At 50.5% G+C, this 27424-nt stretch overlaps 2 protein-coding genes across 10 annotated transcripts in view; one reads left to right on the top strand and one right to left on the bottom strand.

The window, feature by feature from the left end:
- Positions 1-21577, top strand: part of LDLRAD2 (low density lipoprotein receptor class A domain containing 2) — a gene marked incomplete at its 5' end in the record, with an annotated part of 43656 nt that extends 22079 nt beyond the window's left edge. Inside the window, 5 exons of the mRNA XM_082424141.1 lie at positions 11645-11889; positions 12680-12696; positions 14048-14460; positions 17366-17497; positions 20771-21577. Of these exons, the coding sequence (XP_082280267.1) occupies positions 11645-11889; positions 12680-12696; positions 14048-14460; positions 17366-17497; positions 20771-21255 (1292 nt within the window). The 3' untranslated portion in view covers positions 21256-21577. The remainder of the gene's footprint in view (positions 1-11644; positions 11890-12679; positions 12697-14047; positions 14461-17365; positions 17498-20770) is intronic.
- An 87-nt stretch (positions 21578-21664) lies between these two features.
- HSPG2 (heparan sulfate proteoglycan 2) overlaps positions 21665-27424 on the bottom strand; it is a 101646-nt gene continuing 95886 nt past the window's right edge. For all 9 annotated transcript variants that reach the window (XM_082448287.1, XM_082448288.1, XM_082448280.1 and 6 more), the window contains 10 exons: positions 26900-27144; positions 26384-26555; positions 26167-26289; positions 26024-26080; positions 24194-24269; positions 24033-24111; positions 23836-23906; positions 23552-23635; positions 23038-23141; positions 21665-22889 (listed from right to left, as the gene is read on the bottom strand). In XM_082448287.1, the coding sequence (XP_082304413.1) occupies positions 22717-22889; positions 23038-23141; positions 23552-23635; positions 23836-23906; positions 24033-24111; positions 24194-24269; positions 26024-26080; positions 26167-26289; positions 26384-26555; positions 26900-27144 (1184 nt within the window). In that variant the 3' untranslated portion in view covers positions 21665-22716. The remainder of the gene's footprint in view (positions 22890-23037; positions 23142-23551; positions 23636-23835; positions 23907-24032; positions 24112-24193; positions 24270-26023; positions 26081-26166; positions 26290-26383; positions 26556-26899; positions 27145-27424) is intronic.

Below are 27424 nucleotides of genomic sequence, written 5' to 3'. Positions count from 1 at the left end.
ATTATTTGTTTTCCACTTTGGGTACCAAATTATCAGGCCATTGGCTACTGCCTGTGGATCAGAATTCAAGATAACTTCAGGATGTCCCTTCTGTAAGCTCCGACTTATTGGGAATTGTACTGATTTTAATTCATCGTGTTGGGCTGACTTTGTCCCTCCACCTACCAGTTTCCCCTGTTGATGAAAAATTAATCAGTCGATCTAAGAAAGAAATGGAAAATTTTATTTGAGCCAATTTAAGGATTATAACTGGAGAAAAGTATCTCAGAAAGTTCTGAGAACTGTTCTACTCATTAGGAATCAAGACAGAGTTATATAAGTTTTTTGAGTAGAGGGCTGTACATCAAATGACTTACTATTGACAGTTTATATAATCTAGACCTTCATCGTGGTGGGTCATATGACCCCTTATAAGATCAAGAGGAATGTTATCTTTTAAGGAGTTGTCTTGTTGATGCTAGGAGAATGTTGCTGTTTATGGTTGAGCAGGTATTCCTGCCATTGGGGGAGGTTTGGTGATGCATAATGCACATACACAATCCACAATGAGGGGGGAGAGGATGCCAAAGGGCAGAGAAGATTTTTTTGTTTAAATTTTTCTTGTCTTGCCATAAAATGTGAATTTTATTCCATACCCCTGCGGTTGAATGTAGGACTGCTGCTTTCCATTTGACCCCTTCTGGTCTAAGTGAGGCACTGCCATCCTTGAACCATCACATCACTGGCACAGCCCCAGTGCCAGCTCAGACCAGGAGGAAGCTGCTGTCTCCAGGGTGGTGGGGTGGTGGTTGAGATGTTCCCTGCCCTCTGCTCAAGGGCAAGTCTAACAAAAGCTGAGACACTGCCTCCTCAGTGGAGGACCCTGCTTTGTCCTTTCCCTTATATACCATTTCCATTTTAAGTGCGTAGGACTTTGTGCTACCCACTTTGTTTGATCAGGACTGAGTCTAGCTCATGCTGAGATGAGTAACCTGATTCTTATGTAACCAGTGTTTTTTTTTTTTTCTGTTGGATTTGTTTTCTGTATCAGAAAATGTCTTTGTCGTGGTGATCACTTTCTAAAGTAAAAAAATATTGACTCGCTATGTTTTATACCTAAAGCTATCATAATATTTTAAGTCAATTATACTTCAATAAAAAAGGGGAGGGGGAGAAAAAAAAAGAATGTATTTGTCCAGTAAGCTGAAATAGTACTATGCCTGATTCTCAAAGTCTAACTTAGAGTGACCAGTCTGCATGTCCATGAGTCACTGAAATCTGTTTTCTCTAGTAATATAGGTGCTTGGAGTATTGATGTCATACTGCCCTTTTTAGTTCATCTAAGGATGTCTGTTGTCTGATCCCTGTGGAAAGTCTTGGGCTTTTTTTCCCCTAGAGATCTGATATATTGTAAAAGGCTATCTAAGATGGGGACTTCCCTGGTGGTGCAGTGGTTAAGAATCCGCCTGCCAATGCAGGGGAGATCCCACATGCCGTGGAGCAACCAAGCAACTAGAGAAAGCCTGCACGCAGCAACGAAGACCTTTTTGGCAGCGTTGGGTCTTCGTTACTGTCGGCGGGCTTTTTCTATTTGCGGCAAGCAGGGGCTACTTTTCATTGCGGTGCACAGGCTTCTCATTGCAGTGGCTTCTTTTGTTGCGGAGCACCGGCTCTAGGCTTGCAGGCTTCAGTAGTTGCAGCATGCGGGCTCAGTAGTTGCTGTGCATGGGCTCAGTAGCTGTGGCTTGTGGGTTCCAGAGAGCAGGCTCAGAAGTTGTGGCGAACGGGCTTAGTTGCTCCGCAGCATGTGGGATCTTCCTGGACCAGGGATCAAACCTGTGTCCCCTGCATTGGCAGGTGGATTCTTAACCACTGTGCCACCAGGGAAGTCCCTACTGACGAGATTTTACCTAAAATTTTAATGAAGATAATCCCTTTTATAATTTTATGGTGGGCAACTGTTCATTCTTTTAATTCTAAACATTTTTTTAAAATTATTATTTATTTATTTATTTTGGCTGTGTTGGGTCTTCGTTTCTGTGCGAGGGCTTCCTCTAGTTGCGGCAAGTGGGGACCACTCTTCATCGCGGTGTGCGGGCCTCTCACTATCGTGGCCTCTCTTGTTGCGGAGCACAGGCTCCAGATGCGCAGGCTCAGTAGCTGTGGCTCATGGGCCCAGTTGCTCCACGGCATGTGGGATCTTCCCAGAGCAGGGCTCGAACCCGTGTCCCCTGCATTAGCAGGCAGATTCTCAACCACTGCGGCACCGGGGAAGCCCAACATTTTTTGATTTTATCTGTTCAAGTTATTATGAACAAGTTATGTTTTCTATCTGTCCCTCTATGATATGTATGTAATAATGTGTATGAGAATTTAACATTCTCAAATCCTTGCAAGTACTAGGTCATTTGTACATCCCTGGGATAGTTTCTGAAATGTCTATCGTTTTCCTTGCCAAGTAAATGCAAATTGGGCTTAGTGATCTTGGGATCTGGAGATATTAGTATTACAAAAAAAGATATTACTAGTATTTATGGTAGACATTATTTTCTTGGATATGTAGAGATATTTTCTGGGATTTCTTTTTTTTAAATAAGTGTTTATTTATTTGGCTGTGTCAGGTCTTACCTGAGGCATGAGGGATCTTTCGTTGTGATGCGCAGACTTCTCTCTAGTTGTGGCGCATGGGCTCTAGAGAGTATGAGCTCAGGGCGTGAGGGATCAGTAGTTGTGGCGTGGGCTTAGTTGCCCTGCAGCATGTAGGATCTTAGTTCCCTGACCAGGGATCAAACTCACGTCCCATGCATTGAAACGGGGATTCTTAACCACTGGACCACCAGGGAAGTCCCTGGGATTTCTAATGTGTTAGATAAGAGCTCACAATACTTTTTGTACATCTTGTTTTATTTTGCACATTATATTTTACTTTTATCTTTGTTTCTGTTGTCAATCTTCATTTTTCTTCCAGCCAGTCTAATGACTTGTAAGGGCTTAGGTTCACCTAATGATGCCTTCTTTCTCTAACTCAGTAAAAATGACTGTGATCTCATTATTTCATCCTCGACCTTTGTATTGTAGGATATTAACAACCTTTGCGAATATCTGGATAGTGGAAAGGGAAGAACTATCTCCCCACATGACTAAATGTTGACAAACCTTGCTTAAGATTGTCGTCATGGAGCACTTCCCTGGTGGTCTAGTGGTTAAGACTCCACGCTTCCAATTCAGGGGGCACGAGTTTGATCCCTGGTCAGGGAAGTTCCACATGCATGTTATCATGGAAAGAGCATGGATTTGGAAGTCAGAAGGACACAGAGTCCAAACTCTGGCTCTGCCCATTTTGGCTGTGAAATGAATCTTAGCACCATGCTTGGCCTGTGTGGAAACTGGGTCAACTGTGACCAGAAAGGTGGGCACTGTCTCAGGTTGCTGGGCAAAACTACAAAGGTGGGCTTTCCCAAGCCTTCTCAACTTTGTGCACACTTCTCCTTCTGCCTGGAACACTGTTGACCCTCTCCTCATCCACCTAGGTCTATCCACACTTCATCTTTCAGCTCAGACAATTCCTCCTCTGGGAAGCCAGACTGCTTCCCCACTTCCTAGTTACATTTAACACCCCTGTGCCTCACCTTCTTCATCTGTAAAATGGGGATGATAATACTACCTTCTTCATGGCACTATTGTGAAGAGTAAATGGGCCAGTACATGACAAAAGTCCTTGGTAAATAGAGAGCACTCAATAAATTATGAATAACTTATCATTAATAATAATGTTAATTATTATTATTTATTCATTTTATTAAAACTCGTTAGTTTTAGTATTCTCCGTATTCTCTGCTCCAGAGCAGGCTGTGTTCCCTCTTCTTTGTTTCCATGGCCCTGTCTCTTATAATGCTGAAGTGTACTTCTGTTTTTTGTGTCTACTAGGCTCTGAGCTGCTTAAGGGCAGAGGTGTGTCCTTTACCTCTTTAACTCAGCTCCTAGTATAGCACCAGATACTTTTGGACTCAAGGTCAAAGTGGGATGATATACTAGGAAGAGAATGGGGTCTGGAGCCCCTTGAAAATGGGCACCTAACTTTGCCTCCCATTTCTGGGGCTACTTTGAACAAGGCCCCTAATCTCGCTGGATTTGGCTTCCTAATCTATAAAAGGAGATGATTATACCTGTCTCAGGGCTTTTCTGGAGTGAAAGTATTCAAAGCACCAGACTTGGAACTGGCATCAATGAATAGTTATTTACTAGTAGCTTATCAAACTGTAAGTTGCATAAAGAATTTGGCAGATGAGATGTGACAGCCTTGATCTAGGAATGTCAGCCCATATCCAGGACTCAAGGAAGGTCTGAGGGGAGAGAGCCCTTGGAGATGATCCAGTCTGGCTGACTCATTGTACACAATAAGGGCACATTGATTGGTGGGGACAATGGTTCTTCTCTAGAGTTACCTGAACATGTAGCGAAGTGACCAAAGCCTCAGTCTCAAGATGCTGAGTACTTGGTTGCTTGGTGAGCTGCCACCATCCCCAGCCCCTAAGCTGAATGGCGTACTGCAGCCTCCCAGGGGCAGTTTCTAGGGTACACAAGTTTCCTCATCCTCGTCTTGGTATTGACTGCCCCCTAGTGGACATTTTCTCCAGAACCATGAGTACCAGCTAAATACCCCAGAAGTGTTGGGCACTATCCAAGCTATTTGGTCCTCCTCTTCGCTCTCTATGCTCACTCCTGTGGCTCTCTTGCCCCATCTTGTGGCTTTACATATTATCCATGTGCTGACTACTCCCAAAATCGTATGCCCGGTCTGCACTTCCCCCCTCAACTCCAGACTTGGAGATCCAACCTCCACTTGTCCTCTCCACTGGAATGGCAAATGGGCATCTCAATCTGAACGTGTCCAGAACAGAACTCCTCATCCTCCCCCAACCCTGCTCCTCTCACAGTTCTTCCCCTCCCACTTATGGCAACTCCATCCTTCCAGATGCTCAGGTTAAATCCCAGGGTACCCTCCTTGACTCATCTCTTTTCTTCACACTCCAAGTCCAATCTGTCAACAAATCCTATTGGCTGTACCTTCAAAGTATGTTCGTTCAGAATCTCACTATTTCTTGCTATCACAATCCTGGTCCAGGCGACCATCATTTCTTTCTTTCTATCTATCTTTCTTTCACTGCACCACGTGGCATGCGGGATCTTAGTTCCCCAACCAGGTATTGAACCCGTGCCCCCTGCAGTGGAAGCCCAGATTCTTAATCACTGGACCGCCAGGGAAGTCCCCAGGCCACCATCATTTCTAGACTTATTATTAAAATAGTCTCCTATCTGGTCCTGCTGCATCTGGCCTTGCCCAGTGGTTCTCATCTCAGAGAAAAAGCCAAAGTTCTTACAATGACCTCTAGGGCCCTACATGATCTGACTTATCTCCTATCACTCTCCCCTTTGCTGCATTCACTCCACACTGCTGTTGCTTGTGCCAGGCATGCTCTTGCCTCAGGGCCTTTGCACTTGTTATTCTCCCTGCCTAGTATATTCTTCAAAGAACTGCATGGCTGGCTCTCTCACTCCTTCAGATCTTTACTTAAAAGACCCTTCTCTGTGAGGCCTTCCCAAGCTATCCTATCAAAATTTCAACATCTCTCTGACATTTCACATCTCCAGGCCTTGCTTTATGTTTTTTCTTCTTAATATTTATCACTATTCAATACATCATACATTTTACCCATTTATCCTTCTCTGGAATGTAAGTTCCACAAGGGTAGAGTTTTTGTTTATTTTGTTCCCTGAAGTATCTCCAATGCCTCACACAGAGGTCAGTGGTATTTGAAAAATGAATTTACATCTTTCTTTTAATTTAAGCTTCCCAACAATTCAGTAGGATACTTTAGTATTGTCTCCAATTTGTAGATGAGAAAACTGAGGCACAGAGAGGTTAAGTCACTTGCTTAAGGGTTACACAGCTAGGAAATGGGACCCGGGGGAATACTGTACCCCCCTTACCTACCAACCTTATTTATTATCATTATCTGCACTCAGATTTCTCACCAGTTAAATGAGGCTCATAAGAGTGTCCTCTTTGTAGGTTCATTGTGACGATTATGTGTGATAAAGCATGTGACAAGCTTACAGCCAGTAACTGGAGTGTTGCAAACACTTAAGAAGTGGTTGCTAGGGATTTGCTGGTGGCGCAGTCGTTAAGAATCCGCCTGCCAATGCAGGGGACACGGGTTCGAGCCCTGGTCCGGGAAGATCCCACATGCCAAGGAGCAACTAAGCCTGTGCGCCACAACTACTGAGCCTGTGCTCTAGAGCCTGTGAGCCACAACTACTGAGCCCACGTGCCACAACTACTGAAGCCCACGCATTTAGAGCCTGTGCTCCGCAATGAAGAGTAGCCCCCGCTTGCAGCAACTAGAGAAAGCCTGCATGCAGCAAAGACCCAACACAGCCAAAGGTAAAAAAAAAAAAAAAAAAAGAAGTGGTTGCTAGAAATATGAAAAGATTGACATGGAGTTCATGAAAGGTAGGGATGTTTCAGGCACAGAGCCTGGTCAAGGGGCCGGGAAGATACTATTATTGCATTTAACACAGTTTCTGCATGGAAACTCCTCTACATCCTTCAGAGCCCAAGTCAGAAATGCCTTTCTCTGGGAAGCACTTCCTGACTTCCCAGGGTACCTCATGTTCCTGTTAAGATTGGGATTTATTTAATGGCTGTTTTTTTGTTTGTTTGTCTGTTTATTTGTTTAATCTGAAGCTGCTACCAGGCTATGAGCTCCCTGAGGGCCAGGTTATTTGGGTCCTGAAGCATAGACACTTTGAGGGCCCTCTTTAAAAATATGAAATTATAAACACAAAAAATTTTGAAAGTGAATATTTATTCAGGATGAGAAAAAAATCCCAGCAATATATATTTTTAAAATCTACATGAAGTTTTTAATTCAAAGATACATCAGTTGTGAATTCCCTGGCTGTCCAGTGGTTAGGACTCCACACTTGCACTGCAGGGGGCATGGGTTTGGTCCCTGGTCAGGGAACTAAGATCCCACATGCCAGGTGGCACAGCCAAAACAAACAAACAAAGAAAAGATACATCAGTTTGTTCTCTAGTCCTTTTAAGAAACCAACAAAAGGTACTTTGACCGGTTTAGTTTGACTGTGAAAAGCAACACCACTTTTGTGTACTGAAAGAAAAATAAAACTTAAATTTGGCTCATTGGTCCCATACTTCATCTATCAGTGTATTTGCTGTTATTTACAAATAGAAATGTCTATTTACTTCTATGTATTAATCTGAATAACAGACGCATATTATAATATTTGAGGCAGATGGTAAACTTTCTTATAGGTCTTATCATGGGGCAAACACTATTTTACAAAGTATAATAATGTTTCATTTTTTAAAGTTGAGGTAAAGAACTTGAGCAACAAAATAGCGAAGCTTCATGTGCGGTGAAATGTAACCTCATGCTCTGATTATGCTCTCTGCCTTTCCATTAGGCCAGGGTAGCTTTCCACCTGCTACAGTGGAAAACAGGAACTGCTATAAAGCCTGAAAATAAGATGTTCTAAACCCAAATCCCAGAGCGTTTTAGTAGGATGAGCATCTTTGAGAAAAGTACTAATTGCCCAACTACTCCTTCAAAACAGCTCCAGAGAAAAGCTCTGCTGTCTCAGAAGACTTATTCCATTCCATTCCGTTCCATTCACACCTTTTGCTAACTAGGGTGAAGAGCTTTAGACCAAACAGCACTTTTATTAATACTATTTTTCTCTCAAAGCACGTTCTTCATGCTGACATTTCCAGTGTCAGGAAGCACAAATACTCTTACATTCAAAAGTTTTTAGTTTTATTTTTCTAAAATTTATTTTATTGAAGTATAGTTGACTTACAATGTTGTGTTAATTTCTGTTGTACAGCAAAGTGATTCAGATATATATAGATATATATATATATATATGTATATACATACATATATATATTCTTCTTCATACTCTTTTCCGTTATGGCTTATTACAGGATATTTAATATAGTTCTCTGTGTTATACAGTAGAATCTTGTTGTTTAGCGATTCTATATGTAATAGTTTGCATCTGCTAACCCCAAACTCCCACTCCATCCTTCCTCCCTCCCCCTTGGCAACCACAAGTCTGTTCTCTATGTCTGTGAGTCTGCTTCTGTTTTGGAGATAAGTTCATTTGTGCCATATTCTGGATTTCACATGTAAGTGATACCATATGGTATTTGTCTTTCTCCTTCTGACTTACTTCACTTAGTAGGATGATCTCTAGGTCCATGCATGTTGCTGCAAATAGCATTATTTCACTCTTTTTTATGGCTGAGTAGTATTCCATTTGTATATATACCACATCTTCTTTATCCATTCATCTGTTGATGGACACTTAAGTTGCTTCCATGTCCAACAACTTTTAAAGTTTAAAAAACGGACAGGAACTTCCCTGGTGGTGCAGTGGTTAAGAATCCGCCTGCCGGGCTTCCCTGGTGGCGCAGTGGTTGAGAATCTGCCTGCCAATGCAGGGGACACGGGTTCGAGCCCTGGTCTGGGAAGATCCCACATGCCGCGGAGCAACTGGGCCCGTGAGCCACAACTACTGAGCCTGCGCGTCTGGAGCCTGTGCTCCGCAACAAGAGAGGCCGTGACAGTGAGAGGCCCGCACACCGCGATGAAGAGTGGCCCCCGCTTGCCACAACTAGAGAAAGCCCTTGTATAGAAACGAAGACCCAACACAGCCAAAAATAAATAAATAAATTAAAAAAAAATTAAAAAAAAAAAAAAAAGAATCCGCCTGCCAATGCAGGGGACACAGTTTCGAGCCCTGGTCTGGGAAGATCCCACATGTCGCGGAGCAACTAAGCCCATGTGCCACAACCACTGCGTCTGTGCTCTAGAGCCCGTGAGCCACAACTACTGAGCCCACGAGCCACAACTACTGAGCCCATGTGCTGCAACTACTGAAGCCTGCGCGCCTAGAGCCCGTGCTCCGCAACAAAGAGAAGCCACTGCAATGAGAGGTCCATTCACCGCAACAAAGAGTAGTGCCCCCTCTTTGCAACTAGAGAAAGCCCGCATGCAGCAGCAAAGACACAACGCAGCCAAAAATAAATAAAAAGAAAAACAAAAAAACTGACAAATACCATGAACAATATAAATTTAAAATAATAGCACGTTTTTATTAAAATACTGCTTAAACCTCTTCTATGATAATTTTTCCTTACTTTTTTTGGCTGCACACCCTTTTATGATTTCTGTGACAACACTATATGATATTTTCTATAAAAGGACTAGAACGATAAGTCAGTCTTTCCTTTAGCATGATTGACCAAAATTAGTTTTTTATTAGTGATCATTTAGACTTTTTTTCTTGAGCTTTGCAATTCGTTATTAGTAAGATTATTTATTCTCTTAAGGACTGTTGTTAAACTTGGGATAACCTCTATCAAATTTCTTACATATGCGAGCTTTAAGATTTGAAAGGATTTTCCATAGACTGGCTTCTGGCTTCATATGTTTCAAACCTTATTTCTCCTCCAATAGCCTCACACCAACGAGGCCAGGCATAATAAATGATCTCTGATTCTGCAGCTTCATATCACAACATATCACAACATAGAGGGCATGAGGAGGATTACTGGGAGGCATTCTGCGGCATTTATTAGAAATAATAGAACTATACCTGGAAGGAGCTAGGACCCCATAATTATATCCCCCCCAAACCCAAACCCAAAGCCACCTCCCCTTAGCCAGATTTCAAAAATGCCCGTGACCATCTGAAGAGAGGTGCAATGGAGGAGATCGGTGTGGAAAGAGACAGTGATCTGAATTGACTGTGGTTGAAATATCTTAATTTTGTAAATTTTATAAAAATTATAATCTCATGCAAATAATATGTCCTGATGTGTAAGCTTCACGAGTTTCTTTCTTTCTTTTTTAAAGTGAAATCAAGTTTATTTAGAGAGATACACATTCCATAGGCAGAATGTGGTCCGTCTCAGAAGGGAGAGCGGCCAGCTTCAAGAGTTTCATGATAAATCCACTCCTGCCAAAGGAGTCCCCCAAGGCCTAGCCTTGGACATCACACACAGCGCGGTATCAAGTTTTCATCGAATGTCAGGTCTAGAAAGAAGAGCATTAGACAGCAGCAGGGCCAGTGGTTTTAACCTTCTCATACAGTCTTCAGACTCTGAGGTGGTGTCTCAAAGTCTGAGGTGGGGGCTTCTTGAAACATAGATGACCTCTGTTTAAGTAATAATGATGACATTAAAGGTCATCATCCAGTCTGACATGCATTGCGCACTTTACTATGTGACAGACACTGTTCTAAGTAAGTAACTTGATACCCCACTTGTATCAAGTTACTTACCCTTTACAATATACCTACAAAGTTGGAACTATCATTATTCCATTTTACAGATAAGGAAACTGAGACTCGAAAAGTTTCAGCTTTATATATTAAGGTTCCATGTAGAATGCCTTTGTAAAAAAATGGTTCTACTAATTACAGATTTTGAAAAAGGCTGAAATGGCCCAAGCCCTTCCTTTTACACATGGGGAAGTAAAACCCAGAAAAAAGGGAGGTCATTCGCTCAACGTCACACATTCGTTCTTTTTCTTTTTTAAAAAAATTTCTTTATTTTATTTATTTATTTTTGGCTGTGTTGGGTCTTCGTTGTGGTGTGCATGCTTCTCACTGCGGTGGCTTCTCTTGCTGCGGAGCACGGGCTCTAGGCGCGTGGGCTTCAGTAGTTGTGGCACATGGGCTCTAGTTGTGGCTCGCGGGCTCTAGAGTGCAGACTCAGTAGCTGTGGCGCACGGGCTTAGTTGCTCGGCAGCATGTGGGATCTTCCCGGACCAGGGCTCGAACTTGTGTCCCCTGCAATGGCAGGTGGATTCTTAACCACTGCACCATCAGGGAAGTCCCCACACATTCGTTCTTACTTCCTGGATGCCTGCTCTGTGCCAGGCACTGTTCTATGACCTAGGGCTTCAGAGAACAACAAGACACTCACAGAACACAATTTTAGTGGGTGGGGGGCGGTCAATGGACAATACCTACAAGGTAGATATAAATAAGCAAAGTAATTCCAGTGAGTGCTGAGATAAATTCGCGGACATAGGACTGAGTGACAGGGAGGGAGAACACTAATTCAGACTGAGAAGTGGTCAGGGAAATGTGGTCTGAGCAGGTGACATGTGAGCTCGAAATCTGAATGACCCGGAGAAGCCAGCCATGGACCTGCATGGGAGAGGAGCATCCCAGGTGGAGGAACGGTGAGGGCAAAGGCCCTGAGGCAGGAATACTTTGTCTGTAAAATAGAGCAGACTCCTGGGCCAGTGCTCATTCACCACTTGCTGCCTCTCTAGGCCCTCAGAGAGGCCCTTTGATGTTCTGGGCCTCCCTTAAGCTCAGCCCTAAAATGCCAACTTCTCCAGGAAGGCAGCAGCTCTCTGAGGCTGTGGGTCCCCCTCCCAGAAGCCCTGTGGCTGAACCAGATCTGAGTTTCCTGGTTCCTGTCTGGCCGGGGAAGAGCAGACATCCTCCCCGCCTTCTCTCCCCAGGCTCCAGCCCCAGTCCCAAATCTCCATGGCAACCCTAGACACAATCCTGATCTGAAGAAGGATCTGGAACAGGGAGCACAAACATCACTGAAGAGACCAGAGGAGCTGGCGAACTTGCCTCCCTTGCTCCCTGTGTCCTGCCAATCCCTCCACTGGCCTAACCAGGCCCCTATACCCCAGTCTCCCCAAAGACCCCACACTGAAGATTCTGCAGGTCTTCCCCATCGCTGGGCACAGGAGGGCCTGGACGGAAGCCTATCCTCTGCAGCTGCCCCAAAGGCTGCTCCTGCTGGGGGCAACCGCCCTGACTGCGTCTGCGCTGCACACAGGTGAGTACGAGGTGGCTTGGCTGGGGCAGGCAGGAGATTCAGGTCCCACCACCCTTTGAGATTGTGTTTCCTCAATCAGCACTCACCCTGATGAGCTGGGATCCCTTGAGTTGGGGGGCACTGGGAAACCCTGTGCCTGGTCTTGGCTGGCACCCTCAAGTCCACCCCCACACCTCTGGGTGGCTGGAGCTCCAAGTCACCCAGAAGCAGGTGTCTGGGGGTGGGTGGGGCAGTCTGGCACCGGGAAACACTGTGGGCTTTGGAGTCAGATGGCCCTGCGTTCACATACACACCCTCGACATTACTGTTTCCACTGTCTAAGACTTGGTTTCTTCAGCAGTAAAATGGAAAGAATAATAGGCCCTCGTCCCTTAAGGCAGGGGTCCCCGACCCCCAGGGCCAGTCCGCATCCTGTTAGGAACCAGGCCTCAAAGCAGGAGGTGAGTGGTGGGCAAGCGAGCGAAGCTTCATCTGCTGTTCCCCATCGCTCCCCGTCGCTCTCCGTCGCTCCCCATCTTTCCCCGTCACTCCCCGTCACTCCCCGTCGTTCCCCGTCGTTCCCCGTCGCTCGCATTACCACCTGAACCATCCCCACCCCAGCGACCCCCGTCTGTGGAAAAATTATTTTCCACAAAACCAGTCCCTGGTGCCAAAACGGTTGGGGACCGCTGCCTTAAGGGACTATTATTATTGTGCATATAAGGTGAGATAAACCATGCAAGACACATAGACAGTGCCCAGCTCATAGAAGATGCTCGTTCACCCACTCTCTAAACCTCCGCCTGTCCCGTGTGCCTCCAGGGCAGGTTCTGGCTTTAGTAGGTCTGCACAGATATGAGAAGATGCTCCCACATCCTGAGCCCTAACGGAGAATTTCTCCCCCGAAGACCCACATCCTGGCTTGTCCTCAAGCACCACTGGTGCCCCTACCATGCACCAGAAAAGCCACGTCCTGTTCTCTCTCTATCCTTACAAAAATCAGATGGTTTGAGTACTTACACATTATCTCATTAATCCTCACAACAACCCTGTACCAGTGAGGATGTTTCGGGCTGTAAGTAACAGTTACCAGACTAAACAGAGCTTAAACCATAAGGACATTTATTATTTCACTTAAGAAGAGAGGCCATAGGTGAGTCCAGAAATGGTTAATTCAGCAGCTCAACCATGTCAGGGCTCCTCCATAATTCTCATGACCTCATCCTTGCAAGATGTCTGCTGCAGCTCTGGGCATCGTATCCTCAGTCAATAGCTTTCAAAAGCAGGAAGAAAAAGAGGCTTCTCATCACACAGCTCTCCCTCCTTTTTTTCTCTTTTTTTTTAAAATCAGGGAGGAAAATTTTTCCCAGGAACCCTCAGCAAACCTCTCCTTAAATCTCATTGGCCAGAATCAGTTCACAGGCCAATCCCTAAACCTGGCAAATAGAATTAGGATTACAAGGCTTGGTTTATTAGGCCAAAGACCAGGGGGCCTCTCTGATAATTGAGGGGAATTAAGTTTCTCTTAGCAAGGAGAAACAGGGAATGCCTGTTGGCTGGGCAGGTGCCCAACTGTGTCTCCCCCATCCTTGTATTTTTTGGCTGCACTGCGAGGGTTGTGGGATCTTAGTTTCCCGAACAGGAATCCAACGTGGGCCCTCCACAGTGAGAGTGCGGAGTCCTAACCACTGGAGGGAAGGCCAGGAAATCTCCTCCCCCATCCTTGAATAACACTTCCGTAATGCTCCTTAAATGCCAGGCACTATCCTAAGCACTGAACCCATACATGTCCACAATCCTTTAGTTTCCACTACAAAATATGAAAAGCTCTGACAACCAAAATTTGTTCTTAGCTAACTAACTGGCAACACCTGACCTGAACTGACAGGAGGCTGTTCACAGTCTGTATTTGTCCTACTTAAGGTAAATGTTCTGTGCAATTGCTCTAGAAAATGTGTTTGATCGTGGAGGGCTGTGGCAGACTCCATTTGGGGCTGCAACATATTATATATCTTTCTAAAATCTGAAAAATTCTGAAACACATCCTAAGGTTTTTGAATACGAGATTGAGGACTTGAATTACATTTTTTAACCCTCACAAAAATTCTGACATCGTTCAATCATCCCCATTTTCCCGACAAGAAGACTGAGGCTCAAAGAGGCTGAGTGACTCACTCGGGGGTCACACAGCGGGCAGAGGGCAGGGCCAGGCTTGGAACGGGACGGGCTGCTGCTGCGCTCGCACTCCGCGTCGCGCCGCTTCTACTTCGTGGCCCCAGACACCGACTGCAGGCTCTGGATGCTGGCGGCGGCCCCCGGCGACAGGATCCGCTTCCAGTTTCGCTTCTTCCTGGTCTACAGCCTGACCCCGGCGGCGCCCAACGCCTCCTCCCCGGCGCCGGAGGACCCCTGCGCCCCCGGGTCCTACCTGCAGTTCTACGAGGGCCCGCCGGGGGCGCCACGGCCTCTGGTGGCCCGGCTCTGCGGCCTGACCATCTCTGGGCCGGTGGCGTCATTCGGGGACTTCCTGGGCCTGCACCTGGTCACCAGAGGCCACCAGCCCCGCGTGGACTTCGTGGGCGAAGTCTCCTCTTTCCGGTTGGGTGGGTGCGGGCTGGTCCTGAGAGAGGGCAGGGGCTGGGGCCTGGCGGCAGGGTCAGGGGCTTCAGTAAGGGGCGGTCCAGACCCAAAGAGCCAACCCCATAAACCTGACTTCCATGGATGCACGGACCAGCCCCTCACCTGTTCACACACAGCTCCCACTCCCACACGATTCCCACACACTTACACACCTCACACTCCAGCACCTACCCCCCTCACACACACTACCTGTGCACAACTCACACCTCGTACACACACCTGGCACACCCACCTGCACCACACACACTGAAACACCCAACCCACAGGCCTGGCGTACTGAACACTCTCTCCCACACACAGTTCACTTCATGCACACCTCATCGTACACAATACCACTTTGCACACTGCCATGCAACTCACACACTCTCACGTTCACACACTGGCTTCTCTGTCCTGGGTCCACCCGATTGCAGAGGGGCCGAGAGTTGGGACTCTGGTGACTGTAAGTGACAGAAACCCACTTAGGCAAGAAAAGGGAACTGAAATTAATAATAATCCCTCGTTGAGCATTGCCTTTGGTCCTTCGCATACCAGATCTCATCTGTTCTCACAGCAGCTCTGCTGGGCCAGTGCTCCTACACTCGTATTTTTTGATGGGAAACAGGCTTGGAGAGGTTGAGTGAAGTGCCACAGGACTCTCAGCTCACAGGTGGAGGAGCTGGGCTTTAACTGCTGGAGTTTGTCCTCTGCTCCAATTGAGTCAAGGCTTTAGTCCCAGCAGGTTTCCCCAGGACTGAAGACACTCACTGATGTTTCAGCAGGGGAGCTGCCAAAGCCCAGAAGTTTCCAAAACCTCGGAGAAGCATCATCGCCCTCGCTGGCAAAATATCCAGACTGGAGAATTAAACAAGGGGTTGTGAGCACTTCAAGGCAAGAACAGGGGGGCCTCTGAGAGCCAACACAGGTTCACCAGGAGCTAGACCTCGACATGCCAGGCCCTGGACAGCCCTTCAACCTGAGCTGGTCAGACAGCACCCCCTGCTGTCTCATGTGTGTCTTTGGGGCCACGACTGATGGTGCCTGGGGTCCTGTGGGCTGTAGCGTGCCAAGGGTCCTATTATATTGTTTTGCAAGCAGATCTCACAGGCTAATTGGAAATCAACCCCTCCCTCCCTCCTTTCCTCCCTCCCTCCCTTTCTCACCTTCCGTGAGGTGCAAGCCAAGCATGTTGCAGCTGCTTTGTGTTTAGCAGGATTGGACTCAAAAGCAGGCGGCAGTGGCGAAGCCCTGTCACAACTCTGGCTTCCTTGGATCACTTTTTACTTGGATTACTGTTTGTGTTTTCTCTCTCGTAGATATTCACTCTTACCCTTGCACATCTTTTATAAATTAGAGCATTCACTTTCATTTGCACATGAAAAAACCCCAACTCTAGTTGGCTTAAGCCAAAGGAGAATTTGGGGGGCTCCTATAACTGGGATATTAAGGTGTTCGTTCAGGTATAGCTGGATTCAGGAGATCAAGTAATGCCACCTGGGCTCTATCTCTTTGTTCTCTCCCTTTGCATTGCACTGGGTCTGTTTGGCTTCCATCTCAGGCAGCTCCAGTTCCTCTTTCTACTTGTCAGCAAGGTGACCCTGCAGCTCCAAGCCCACAGTCCCCCTTGTAACTCTCACCTCAGTGAAATAAATAGCGAGGACCTTTTCTCTCTCTCTCACTTTTTTTTTTTTTTTGGCTGCACCGAGCAGCTTGCAGGATCTCAGTTCCCGACCAGGGATTGAACCTGGGCCCCCGGCAGTGAAAGAGCTGAGTCCTAACCAATGGACTGACAGAGAACTGCGAGGATCTTTTCTTATGGTTCTAGCAAAAGTCCTCGGGGCCAAATTTGATTAGTCACATGGGCCATGTGTCTGTTCCCGGGGCCAGGAATGGAATGCTCTGATTCCCATGTCCACCTCTGAGCCATGGTATTGGTCAGTCCCTCCTGAACCAGCTTTTCTCCACAGAATGGGGTGCTGGGTAAGCCAACCTGTCTGCCACACCCTGTGCACCAAGTCATACCCTTCTCTCACCTGTGTGCCTATTCATTCATTTAACAAAGATTGAGTACCGGCCCTTGTGCCAGGTGCTGTTCTAGGCTCCAGGGATACATGCAGCAGTGAATGAAAGAGAAGTCCCTGCCCCATTTGAGCTGACATTCTAGTGGGGGAGGCAGACCATAAACAAAGAATCAATCAAATCCATAATCTGCAGAGGTGGTAAGTGCTGCAGAGGAACCCAAATCAGGATAAAGTGGTGGTGGGGGAGGGGTGGTATGCCGTTCTCATGTGGAGGTGAGGGCAGGCCTTCCGACACGATGACATTTGAGTGGAGACCTGAGGGGAGCAAGCCATGCAGTTACAGGCAGGGCTGATGGCAGGTGCAGTGCCACGAGCCGGGATGAGCTTGGAGTGTTCAGGTCGCTGGGCTACCATAGGCTGCGTGCACGCACGCGTGCACACACACTCACACACACTGGGTGCCACAGTGGTCATGAGCATGGGGCTGAATTCCTATCCTGCTGCTTAGATACAAGCTGTGTGGCCTTGGTCTAGTGACCTAACCTCCCTGTGCCTCAGTCTTCTCATCTCTAAAATGGGATTGATAATAGTATTGACCCTACGGGGTTAATGTGAGAACTTAATGAGCTGGGGTGTGAACCACGCCTGGCTTGGAATAGGAGCTCAATAAATGTTAGCCGCCACCATCATCGTCATCATCACCATCCCCATCATCATCTTTATGATCATACACCTGTCTCATCCATACTCTCATTTGCACGCACATGGAAACAGCCTCTCCTGCTCACACCTCCCACATTCCCTCCCCATAGGGCCAAACATTCTGTGGTGCTCAGGGTCCTCATTGTGCCTCCCCTCTCAACCCCAGGATCCTGTTGTGCCTACTTCCGATGTCAGAACAGCGGGTGCATCCCCCCGAGCCTGGTGTGCGATCCCTGGGGCATGGACAACTGTGGCGATGGCAGTGACCAGGCTTCGTGGCCAGCAGCCAACTGCAGAGGTCAGTGACAGGGGTGGCTTGGGCCCTGCTGAGCATCTGGGTTAGAAGCTGGAGGCCGGAGGCACGGGTGCGGCAGGAGAGGATAAGGTGAAGCACAGTAGTGGGGAATCCATTCAGACCAGACTGCCTGAGGACCAGAAGATGTTAGAGCTCAAATGGTGATCGAATCCAGCTGCTTCCAAATGTCGTTTCAGTGGTGGAAGCTTTTCCTAAATGGAGCCTTGCAGAGGCCCCAGACATCACAAGGAGAGATGCTCTACTTAACTGGATGTGGGAGGTCTGGGCTGTGGCTGACTGATGTCCCACTGAGAGACCTGAGTTTAACCTTCAAGACTTTGAAAACCATTGATCCAACCTGACTCCCACATTTTATAAATGGGGAAACTGAGGCCTAGGGAGGAGAAATGACTTGCCCAAGGTCATAGAGTCACTGAGTGACGTAACCAGGAATGACCTCTGTGGATGGACAGAGGGGACCAGACTAGGTCACCCCTGATTATCCTTCTTAGGAATCTGGATATGCCGCACTCCCAGTCAGGGTTGCCATGTCCTGTTGAACAGGTTGTTTGTTGCAAAAATGCACCTGGCTGAGGGGTAAAACCCAGCTTCCCGGGAGCCCACACACTTCCCTCCCCAGCCACTCCTCAGGCTCCTTCCTGACACTAGGCTCTGTGCCCAGAGGCCCGGGCCCCATGTCCTCTCCTCCAGCTGCCACACCCGTTCCCTCCCCGCTCTCCTTTATTCTGTATTGCCAGCTGGACTCGTCTTTGAACACTAGTTATATAACCACCTCCCCACCTGACATCTCCACGTGGCTGTGCAGGCGGGTCTCACACTTAACTTGCCCCAAACTGAACTCATGATCCACAGCCTGCCCTGCGTCCTGCTCCTCACCCGTGTCCCCTTCTCACTCAGTGGCAGCATTTTTTTTTTTTTTAATTTTATTTATTTATTTATTTTTGGCTGTGTTGGGTCTTTGTTTCTGTGCAAGGGCTTTCTCTAGTTGCGGCAAGCGGGGGCCACTCTTCATCGCGGTGCGCGGGCCTCTCACTGTTGCGGCCTCTCTTGTTGCGGAGCACAAGCTCCAGACGCGCAGGCTCAGTAGTTGTGGCTCACGGGCCTAGTTGCTCCGCGGCATGTGGGATCTTCCCAGACCAGGGCTCGAACCCGTGTCCCCTGCATCGGCAGGCAGATTCTCAACCACTGCGCCACCAGGGAAGCCCTCAGTGGCAGCTTTGAATTCCAGTTGCTCAGGCCCAAACGGTTGAGTGGTCCTTTACTCCCTTTTCCCTCTCAGCCCATAACCAAGCCATCAGTGTTGTCGGAATTAATCTGACGTTTTCCTCATGATAAGACTGCAGTCGTGGGTTATGAGGAGGAAGATCACAGAGGTCAAGTGCACACCAGGCCAAACCAACGCGATCACTCCCCAACATGATCCACGGATGTTGATGTTGGCCTTGGTCACCGGGTTGAGGCTGTGTTTGTCAGTTTCTCCGCTGTTACTCTGTCTCCTCTCTCCACACTGTCCTCTTTGGGAGGAAGTCACCACGCGCAGCCCACACACTAGCAGGGAGTTAAGCTCTCCTGCCAGGGGAGCATTTTATTCTTTTTTTTTGGCCATACCCCTCGGCTTGCGGGATCTTAGTTCCCGGACCAGGGATTGAACCTGGGCCCCCAGCAGTGGAAGCGTGGAGTCCTAACCACTGGACTGCCAGGGAATTCCCCAGAGGAGCCTTTTAAAACACTAAGTCAGATCGCGTCACTCCTGTGCGCAGGACCCTCCTCACTCCTCACTCAGCCCACACAAGCCTCCCAGGGGCCCCCAGGCCCTGAGTGACCTGGCCCGTCTCCTCCCACCTGCCCCCTTGCTCCATCAGCTCCTCCACTCCGGCCCCTGGCAGCTCCTTCCACGCTCCAGTCTTGTCCTGCCGCTGGTCTCTCACTAGCTCTTTTCTCTACCTGGAAGGCTTTTCCCAGAGGTTTACATGCTCATTCCTTTGCCTTCTGCAGGTCTTGGCTTAACCCTCACCCTCTCCATGAGCTCTTTCCTGACCCCTTTGTTTAAAAATAGCAACCCTGGGATTTCCCTGGGCGGTCCAGTGGTTAGGACTCCGCGCTTCCACTGCAGGGGCCACGGCGGGTTCCCTGGTCGGGGAACTAAGATCCCACAAGCTGTGCAGCCAAAAAAAAAAAAAAAAAAAAAAGAAAAGCAACCCTGTGTCCATTGAAAGAAAAACAGGTAAACAAAACGTGTTATGTCCACACAATGGAATATTGTTCAGCCCTACAAAGGAAGGAAATGCCAACACATGCTACAACATGGATGAACCTTGAGGGCATTATGCTGAGTGCAATAAACCAGTCACAGAAGGACGAATACTATGTGATTCTACCTATATGAGACACCTAGAGGACTCAAAATCAAAGAGACGGAAAGTAGAATGATGGTTGCCAGGGGCTGGGGGGAGGGGAAATGGGGAGTTATTAATAATGGGTACAGAGTTTCAGTGTTAGGAGATGAAAACAGTTCTGAGAATGGATGGGGTTGATGGTTGCTCAACAATGTGAATGCACTTAATACTACGAAACTGTACTTAAAAATGGTTAAAATGGGAAATTTTGTTTTGTATAGTTTACCTCAATTAAAAGAAAAATAGCAACCTTGCCCCTCGCCAACATGCCCTGTCCCTTTCCCTGCTGAATTTTTCCCCATAGCACCTATCTCCATTGACACACGGTAGAATTTGTGTTTTGTGTCGCCTCACACTAAAATGCCAGCTCCATGGAGACGTTTTTGTCTATTTTGCTCACCGTCATATCCCCCAGTCCCTAGAGCAATGCCTGGGGTATAGTAGCAGGTGACTGAAAAATACTCATCAAATGAGTGGAAGAATGAACCTTCTTATGTCTCCGTTTCCTTATCTGTAAACTGGGGACGATAAACCTAACCTCTCAGATTTGTCATGAACCTTAAGTGAAATCCTGTGGGTGAAGGGTCCAGCGCAGAGCATGGGCTTGGTGCACAGCAAATGCTCAATACAGCATTACTCCTTGAGAAGTAGCTCCGTTCATCCACCGCAGCCCCTGGAGCTAGACTGTGAGTTCAGGTCCACACCTGTCACTTCCAGCTGTGTGATCTGCGCAAGTGACTTAACCTCTCTGTGCCTCACTTCGCTTATCTGTAAAATAAAAATACTAACACTAAGAGGTTTTGGGAGGATTAAACGAGACATAATCATACCCTGCAAGGGGCAGATCTCCGTGTGTTAGAGCTGTTATTTCCCACTGCCGGTCCCTCTCCGGTGCCCAGCCAGGAAGGGAGTACGGATGATGGTACCTCCCGGCCCCTGACTCTTCCCCCAGCTCGTGGGTCTGCGGGCCCCCTGGGGATTGCAGCTGAGCGGAGCCCCCCAGCACACCGGGACCCTGCACGACAGGATGCAGCTCCGGAAGGTAGATGGCTCTTGGTTATCACCTGCTGCCGCTCCTCCCGCCGAGATCGCACTTGTCCCTCTCCAGTGATGGGTGGGGGCAGCTGGCCCAGGCTGAGGCCTGAGTGGACTCTTTCTTCCTACAGGCCCCCGGCTGCGGGGGTGGCGCTGGCCTTCTCGCTGTTCCTAGCCTCTGCTGGCTTCCTCATGGGCCTCCTCTCGTGCTGCTGCTCTTCCAGCCGGCTGGCTTGGTGGGCTGGTGGTGTGCACCATCTGTTACACATGTCCTGGCCGGGTGGCCCCTGGGGGCCTGTGGCTGAGTGAGCCAGGCTTCCAGGGTCGGGGGGGGGTCATCCTTAGAGAGGCTGTGGGCATCAGAGGAAGGAGAGTGGGCTCTGGGGTCAGACAGTCCCTGGGTTCTGCCCCCGCCCCCCACAGGGCTGTCTAACCTTGGGCAGATCATATAACCCTCCGAGACTCAGTCTGCTCCTCTGGAAAATGGGATGATTCCTGCCTCACAGGGTCATGGTGAAGGCCACAGGAGGCAGCTGACCCTGCAACTTGCATGGTGACTGGCACTCGGCTGGATCAGTGAAGGGCAGGGAGTAGGGGCCTCGCTCACCTGAAGCTGCCTTGCTTCACTCCCGGACCTCACCTGCCCTGCTTTGCCCCATCCTAACCCACCCTCAGGTACCATGAGTCCAGTCGTAGTCAAAGACACAGGAGACAGCCCTGGCGGGGATAGCACCGTTTATTAAGAAAGATCAAGACAAAGACCACAGGAGGGTCCCTTCTAGGACACAGAGGCCAGGCGCCCCGGACCCACATCTGGGGGCTGCTGGTGGGGAGGGCGCTTGCCCCCAGTTGGGCCCTCGGGCTCCCACAGGTGGGGCAGGGCTGTCATGCCCCCTTCCTGTCCCTCCCAGTCATGAGTCCCGGCTCCCCTACCCAAGGCATTAACTCTTTCCGACCACCAATGCTCTCCTCCCCCCATGTGCCCTGGGCCTTCACTTCCAGATCAGTGGGGGGACGTGGCCTGGCGCAGGCAGGGAGACACTCTCAGTGCTGGGCTCTGCCTGTAGCAGCTCCTGGTAAGAGTTGGGGTGGGCTTTCCCTTGCAGCCCCTCAGGGCAGGGGCCCTGGGCTAGGTGTGGGGTGGGAGGGATGCAGGCCAGGAGGGCTTGGTGGGAGGGGGGGAGGCTGCCAGGGGCAGGTGGCCTGGCTGGCTAGGCGGAGGTGGAGGGGGGCTGGGACATGGGCTGGCAGGGCTGGGGGCTGCCTGCCCAGGGGTGAGCTGCCTTTTGCACCACAGTTAGCACTAAAGAGCTTTCCCAACCCGGAGGAGGGTGGCGAAGGCCACTGCGATGCCCTCGGCTCCGGGTAGCTGGTGAGGCTCCAGGCCGGAAGCCGAGGTTGGCTCCTGTAGAAATGAGGGCTGCCCAAGGGCTGAAGAAACGGGCAGCCCAGCACTACCCTGGGGGGCTCTGTTGGTGGGGGCAGTTCTGAGCCTGCTCAGCCACCGTGCCCGACCCCAAGTCCTGGTGAGCCTTTGAGGCACCTGCTCCCACGAGACCCGCCCTGCCCAGCAGCCTGTGGCTTTGCCCAGGTGTGTCTGTGTGTGTGGGGTGGCGTGCCCACCCTCCAGTCCAGCCCAGGGCAGTAGCAGCAAAGCGTGGCATCGCCTCCGTTTCTTACAAAATATTCATCATAATAATATTAATAATAATATAGTCGACGCTGTAGGGCTGGGGCGCTGCCCGGGAGTCCGTGTGGGGCAGGCAGTGCCTACGAGGGGCAGGGGCGTGTGTTGGCCCCCGCCAGGGCGCGGTGCTGCAGGTCCAGTGGCTGTGGAGGCGGGGTGCCAGGCCGGGCAGAGTGCAGCACCAGGTTCTTGATACAGCCCGTGATGCCCGAGGAGAACCTGCCCCCGGTCAGCGCCGCCACGTTGGGGGCTCCACCTGTGGGGAAGGGAGAGGGCGGGGCCTGTCAGCTCCAGGAGGTGGGGGGGAGGAAGGCCCCGTGCTCTAGCTCTGCCGGAGCCCCGGGCCCTCCCCCACCTGGAGGAGCGGCCCCAGGCCTGCACCGAGGCCCGAGCTCAAGACTTACCGACGTAGATGCCGCCTTTGGTGTTGACTGCCACGTTAGGGCCTGGGGACTGGCCGCTGACCAGCTCCTCTCCGTCCACCTGGATGGAGCCTCTCCGGCCCTCTCTGCAGTGGAACGGGGTCAGGCCCCTCACCACCGATCCCCCGTCCTTCTCAAGCCAGTGAGAGCCCCCTCCCTTTGCTACAGAGACTTCAGTCAGAGCAGTGTGCCCCCCGCTCCCGGAGTTCTTTCTTGCCCCTCCCTCCACTGGATGAGAGATCTGGTCCCACAAACACAACTTCCTAGCACCCCACCCAGGCTTCATCCCTCCCCTAGGGTGCTTGTGCGCCCACCCCCCACGGAGTTCTGTCCTGCCCTGGAAGTCTGTGCTCCGGCTGCGGGCTCTCCCCTGACCCTGGCTTCAAGTTCTGTCTCCCCAGAGTTCAATGCCTGCCTCCCTGCGCATGGTGGGGGCCGTCCTGCCCCAGTCCAGGACTCTGGGCCCTTCGCCCTAGTGCCCGGGGGGCTCCCTTACCGCAGTGCCACCACCCGATGCCACTCGCCATCGTTGATGGGGTCCTCAGAGACAAGGCGGGCCTCCCCACTGCCCAGCTGGTAGCTGCAGTCACACAGGCCCAAGAGGGTGTGAGCAGGGGTCAGGACTGGAGGGGGTGTGGGACGGTGGTGGTGGCGTGCAGCTGGGGCACCGGGCGCTGCAGCTTCTTGTGGGCGGGGGGCATGGGGCTGACCGGAGGGGAAGCCACTGAAGGGTAAGGGGGCTGAGGGAAGGGAGAGGAAGCGTCGGGTGCCAGGACCCACCTGAAGACAAGGTGCCCATCCTGAAGCCCAAGACTGATGAAGTCCTTGCCTCGGCTGGACTCTCCCACCTCCTGCCAGAGAAGCACAGGGTTTCTGGGGGCTGCCGACAGCTGTGGCCTCCTCCTTCCTCTCTCCCACTTCTGTGGCCACCAGGGGGATGGGAACCCTGAGATCCTGGGCGGGACATCCACACTTACCACGCCCTGCCAGAGCAGGAGGCCGCTGGCCGTGCTGGTCTGAACCTCCAGCTCGATGGTCTCGGGCACCTCAGGGAGACTGTGGTGCGGGGGAAGTGGGTGAGAGGGCAGAAGTCCCAGATTCCCGTTCCCCACCCTGGGCCCACAGACTCTCTTCTCACCTCCTGGAGAGGATGCGGCCAGGGAGGGCGAGGAAGCCGTCATCATAGAAGTAGGCTCCGTACTGCCCGGGGGCATCTGTCGCGGGAGTGGGGGCGATGCTGGGACACCTGCTCACCCGCATGGAGCTTCCATCCCGCATCGGTGCCCTTGACCCCCACCTCCACCCTGACCTGTACTACTGCAGGGCTCTGAACCTGCAGTCCCTGGAGACCCAAGGGGGCTGGGGGCAGAATTCAGAGGCCTGCGAACTTGGCTGCGAAAACATTACGGTTCTAGCCTTGCTCACTTCTCCCTGAAGGTTGGCAGTTCCTTTAGTTATGCAGGTAGGCAACACACTGAAGGAGTAGCAGGGCCTGTGACTCAGTCACCAATGGAAGATTTCCTTATTGCATTACAGTAGCTGCAAATATTTCAAAACATTGTTTATGCTTATTGCAATTGTGGTAGCTGTTGGGACTAACGACCCTAACCCTAACACTAGATCTTGTATTTAATGCGTTAATAAAGACGCAAAAAACTTCAAATATTTTGATAACCTTCTTTCAGAACAATTGATTTCCTTTGAAATCCTATGTATTTCATTCTATGCAGTCAGTAGGGTCCAGGTAGGGTGATCAACCATCCCTATTTGCCGGGTCCTGTCCTGGTTTTAGCTCTGCAAGTCCCATGTCCCCAGAAGCTCCTCAGTCCTGAGCAAATTGGGGCAGCTGGTCATCTAGGTCGGTGGCACATAAACGGTTCTTAACCTTTGTACTCCCTCCATCTTACAGATGGGAAGACAGGTTCAGGGATGAGTGACTTGCCCAGGAAGTGGGAAGCCTGGATGGCAACCTAGACCTTTCGGCTGCATCGTCCACACTGTGTGTGTGGCTATAACATCCCCAGCCCTACCTGCTCAAAGCCATCCCACACCAGTGCTGGCCCCTGGGGCCTGGCAGCTACCAGGGTAGGCGACACTTTGCCACCCTCCACCAGCTGATGAAGTTAGCAGCTAACAGTTACCAAGCACCTACTATCTGCCAGTCACCATGCAGGAAGTTTCACATCCAGCTACAAACATAATTTTTAACTGGATCCTTGTAACAACCCGATGTCTTTGCTATAATATTAACAAAAGCTAACATTCTGTGCCCACTCTGGACCAGACATTGTTCTAAGCATTTAAAATACATTAAAGAATTTTACTCTCACACAAAATTTTATCCGAAGCCTTGTGGAAGGATGTTACTTCTTTCTATTTTATACGTGAGGAAACTGAGGCACAGAGAGGTTAAGTGAGTCACCCAAGTCACACAGCTAGTAAGTGGTAGAGCTAGGATTTGAACCCAGGCTCTTATCCACTATGCCACTACCGCTCCTATTATATTAGTGATAAATAAAATATGTATCTATAATGCAGTTAGCACAGGGCCTGTAAATGTTCAATAAATATTCATTTTTACAAATCATTATCATTGCTTTTAAACAGATTGTGGACTTCTTGAGAATGAGGGTCCTGCCTTATGCATCTTATATTTACTGCTCCCAGGGCAAGTATGGGCACACATACATGTCTGTTGCTGGAATGCACGAATACAGAGGAGGGTACAGAAGTGAAAGTGGCTCAAGGGCCTGCCCAAAGTCACTAGGCAGTGAGCATAGGGCAGGACCCAGCTCTGTGCGGCTGTGCTCTTCTTATTCTGTCTCTCTGTGCCCAGGGAGCCTCTCACCTGGGCTTGTTTTGTTCAGAGGCCAGGATGGAGGGGTGGGGTCATTGGAAGAGGGGCTGAGAGACCCAAAGCCTGGGAGGGACAAGCCTGCTCCTCTGGCTGGTCACGGCAAGTACGTACCGTTGCCCCCACTGCCTTCAAGATGCCAGTCGGACTCCGCTATGCCATGTGCAGAGCCTGTGGGGAGAGGCAGGGTCCAGTCGGTGGGCTGTGTCAGGCCCCAGCGCCCCAAGGGGGAGGTGGAGAGAAGCTGGGGCAGTTACCTTGTTGGCAGCGAGGGCCAGAGAAGCCGGGGGGACAGAGGCAGCGGGTGCCCTGGCAGGTACCCCCATGCAGACAGGGCTCACGGAGCTGGCAGGGGTTCTCCTCGTGCTCACAGAGGTCTCCTTTGGGCCAGGGCAGAGGCGAGTGGGCATGGGCTGGAGCGGCCACTGACCACCCCCCACCCCTCCCTCCCAGTGCCTGGCCGGGCTCCCTTGCCTTTGAAGCCGTCTCGACACAGGCACTGGAACTCGTATTCGCCGGCGGGCATGCACGTGGCACCATTGCGGCAAGGCTGGCGCTCACACGGGGAGCTGTCGTAGCACTGCCCGACGCCCCGGCTGCCCAGGAAGCTGTAGGTGAGGTCCAGCCGCTTTCCATTCACTGACACCTGTGGGCATAGGGACACTAAGGGACTCGAAGAAGGCAGGAGGCTGACGCACGGGTGTACCAGCAGAGAGAAGACTGCGGCAGAGGGTAGCTGGGAGCCCAGGCTGGAACTTGAGCAGTAACGTGGGTTTCTAGGGTCTGGGCGGAGGACCAAAGTCGAGGGTCTACTGTGCGCCAGGAGCATCCATCAGTGCAGTCCCTCCTCACTACAACCTTCAAAGCAGGTGTAATTATCCCCATTTTACAGAGGAGGAAACTGAGGCTCTGATCCCAAGCGCCTTGGGCTGGCTGCAGGCCGAGGGAAATCACCCCGCCCTCCCCGCTTGCCGTCTGGAAGTCGCTCACCTCGCCCACGCAGCCGCGGAAGTGAGCGCTCACGTTGGTGGCCAGGGGCAGCTGCATGGACGGCTCCACACCACCCAGGTAGAGCAGGGTGTGCAGGTTGAGGCCCTGGCTCTTGCCGGGTGAGGAGCGCAGCACAGGGCGCCCGCCGTTCACCCGCAGGCTGCCGTCCTTGTTGAGACGCTCTGCGGACATGCGATGCCAGCGGCCCAGGGCCAGGGGCTCGGAGCTCCGCAGAATGGCCAGCCCTGGGGAGGACGCCGGCAGGGTTGGCACACGGATGGCCCTCTGCCCTGTCCCACCCCCTACTGGAACTTGAGCAGACAGGGAACCTCCTTCAGCCCCCCAGTGTCCCAGAGGAACCCGAGAGGGCTAGAGACTCGCTTCAGGTCACACGCAGAGAAGCAACGTGAAGAACACGGGACTCCGGTTGGTCTGACTTCAGAATTTATTCCTCCCGCCTCCCGGGGGTGTGGAGGGCCAGTGGGGCACAGAGCTCGGTGCCTACAGCTCAACTGCATTTGGTGT

The sequence above is a fragment of the Balaenoptera physalus genome (assembly GCF_965194825.1).
Source record: "Balaenoptera physalus genome assembly, chromosome: 1".
NCBI classification, from domain to species: domain Eukaryota; kingdom Metazoa; phylum Chordata; class Mammalia; order Artiodactyla; family Balaenopteridae; genus Balaenoptera; species Balaenoptera physalus.
Note: the sequence above shows the minus strand (reverse complement) of the source record. Positions and strands in the feature narration are given on the sequence as shown.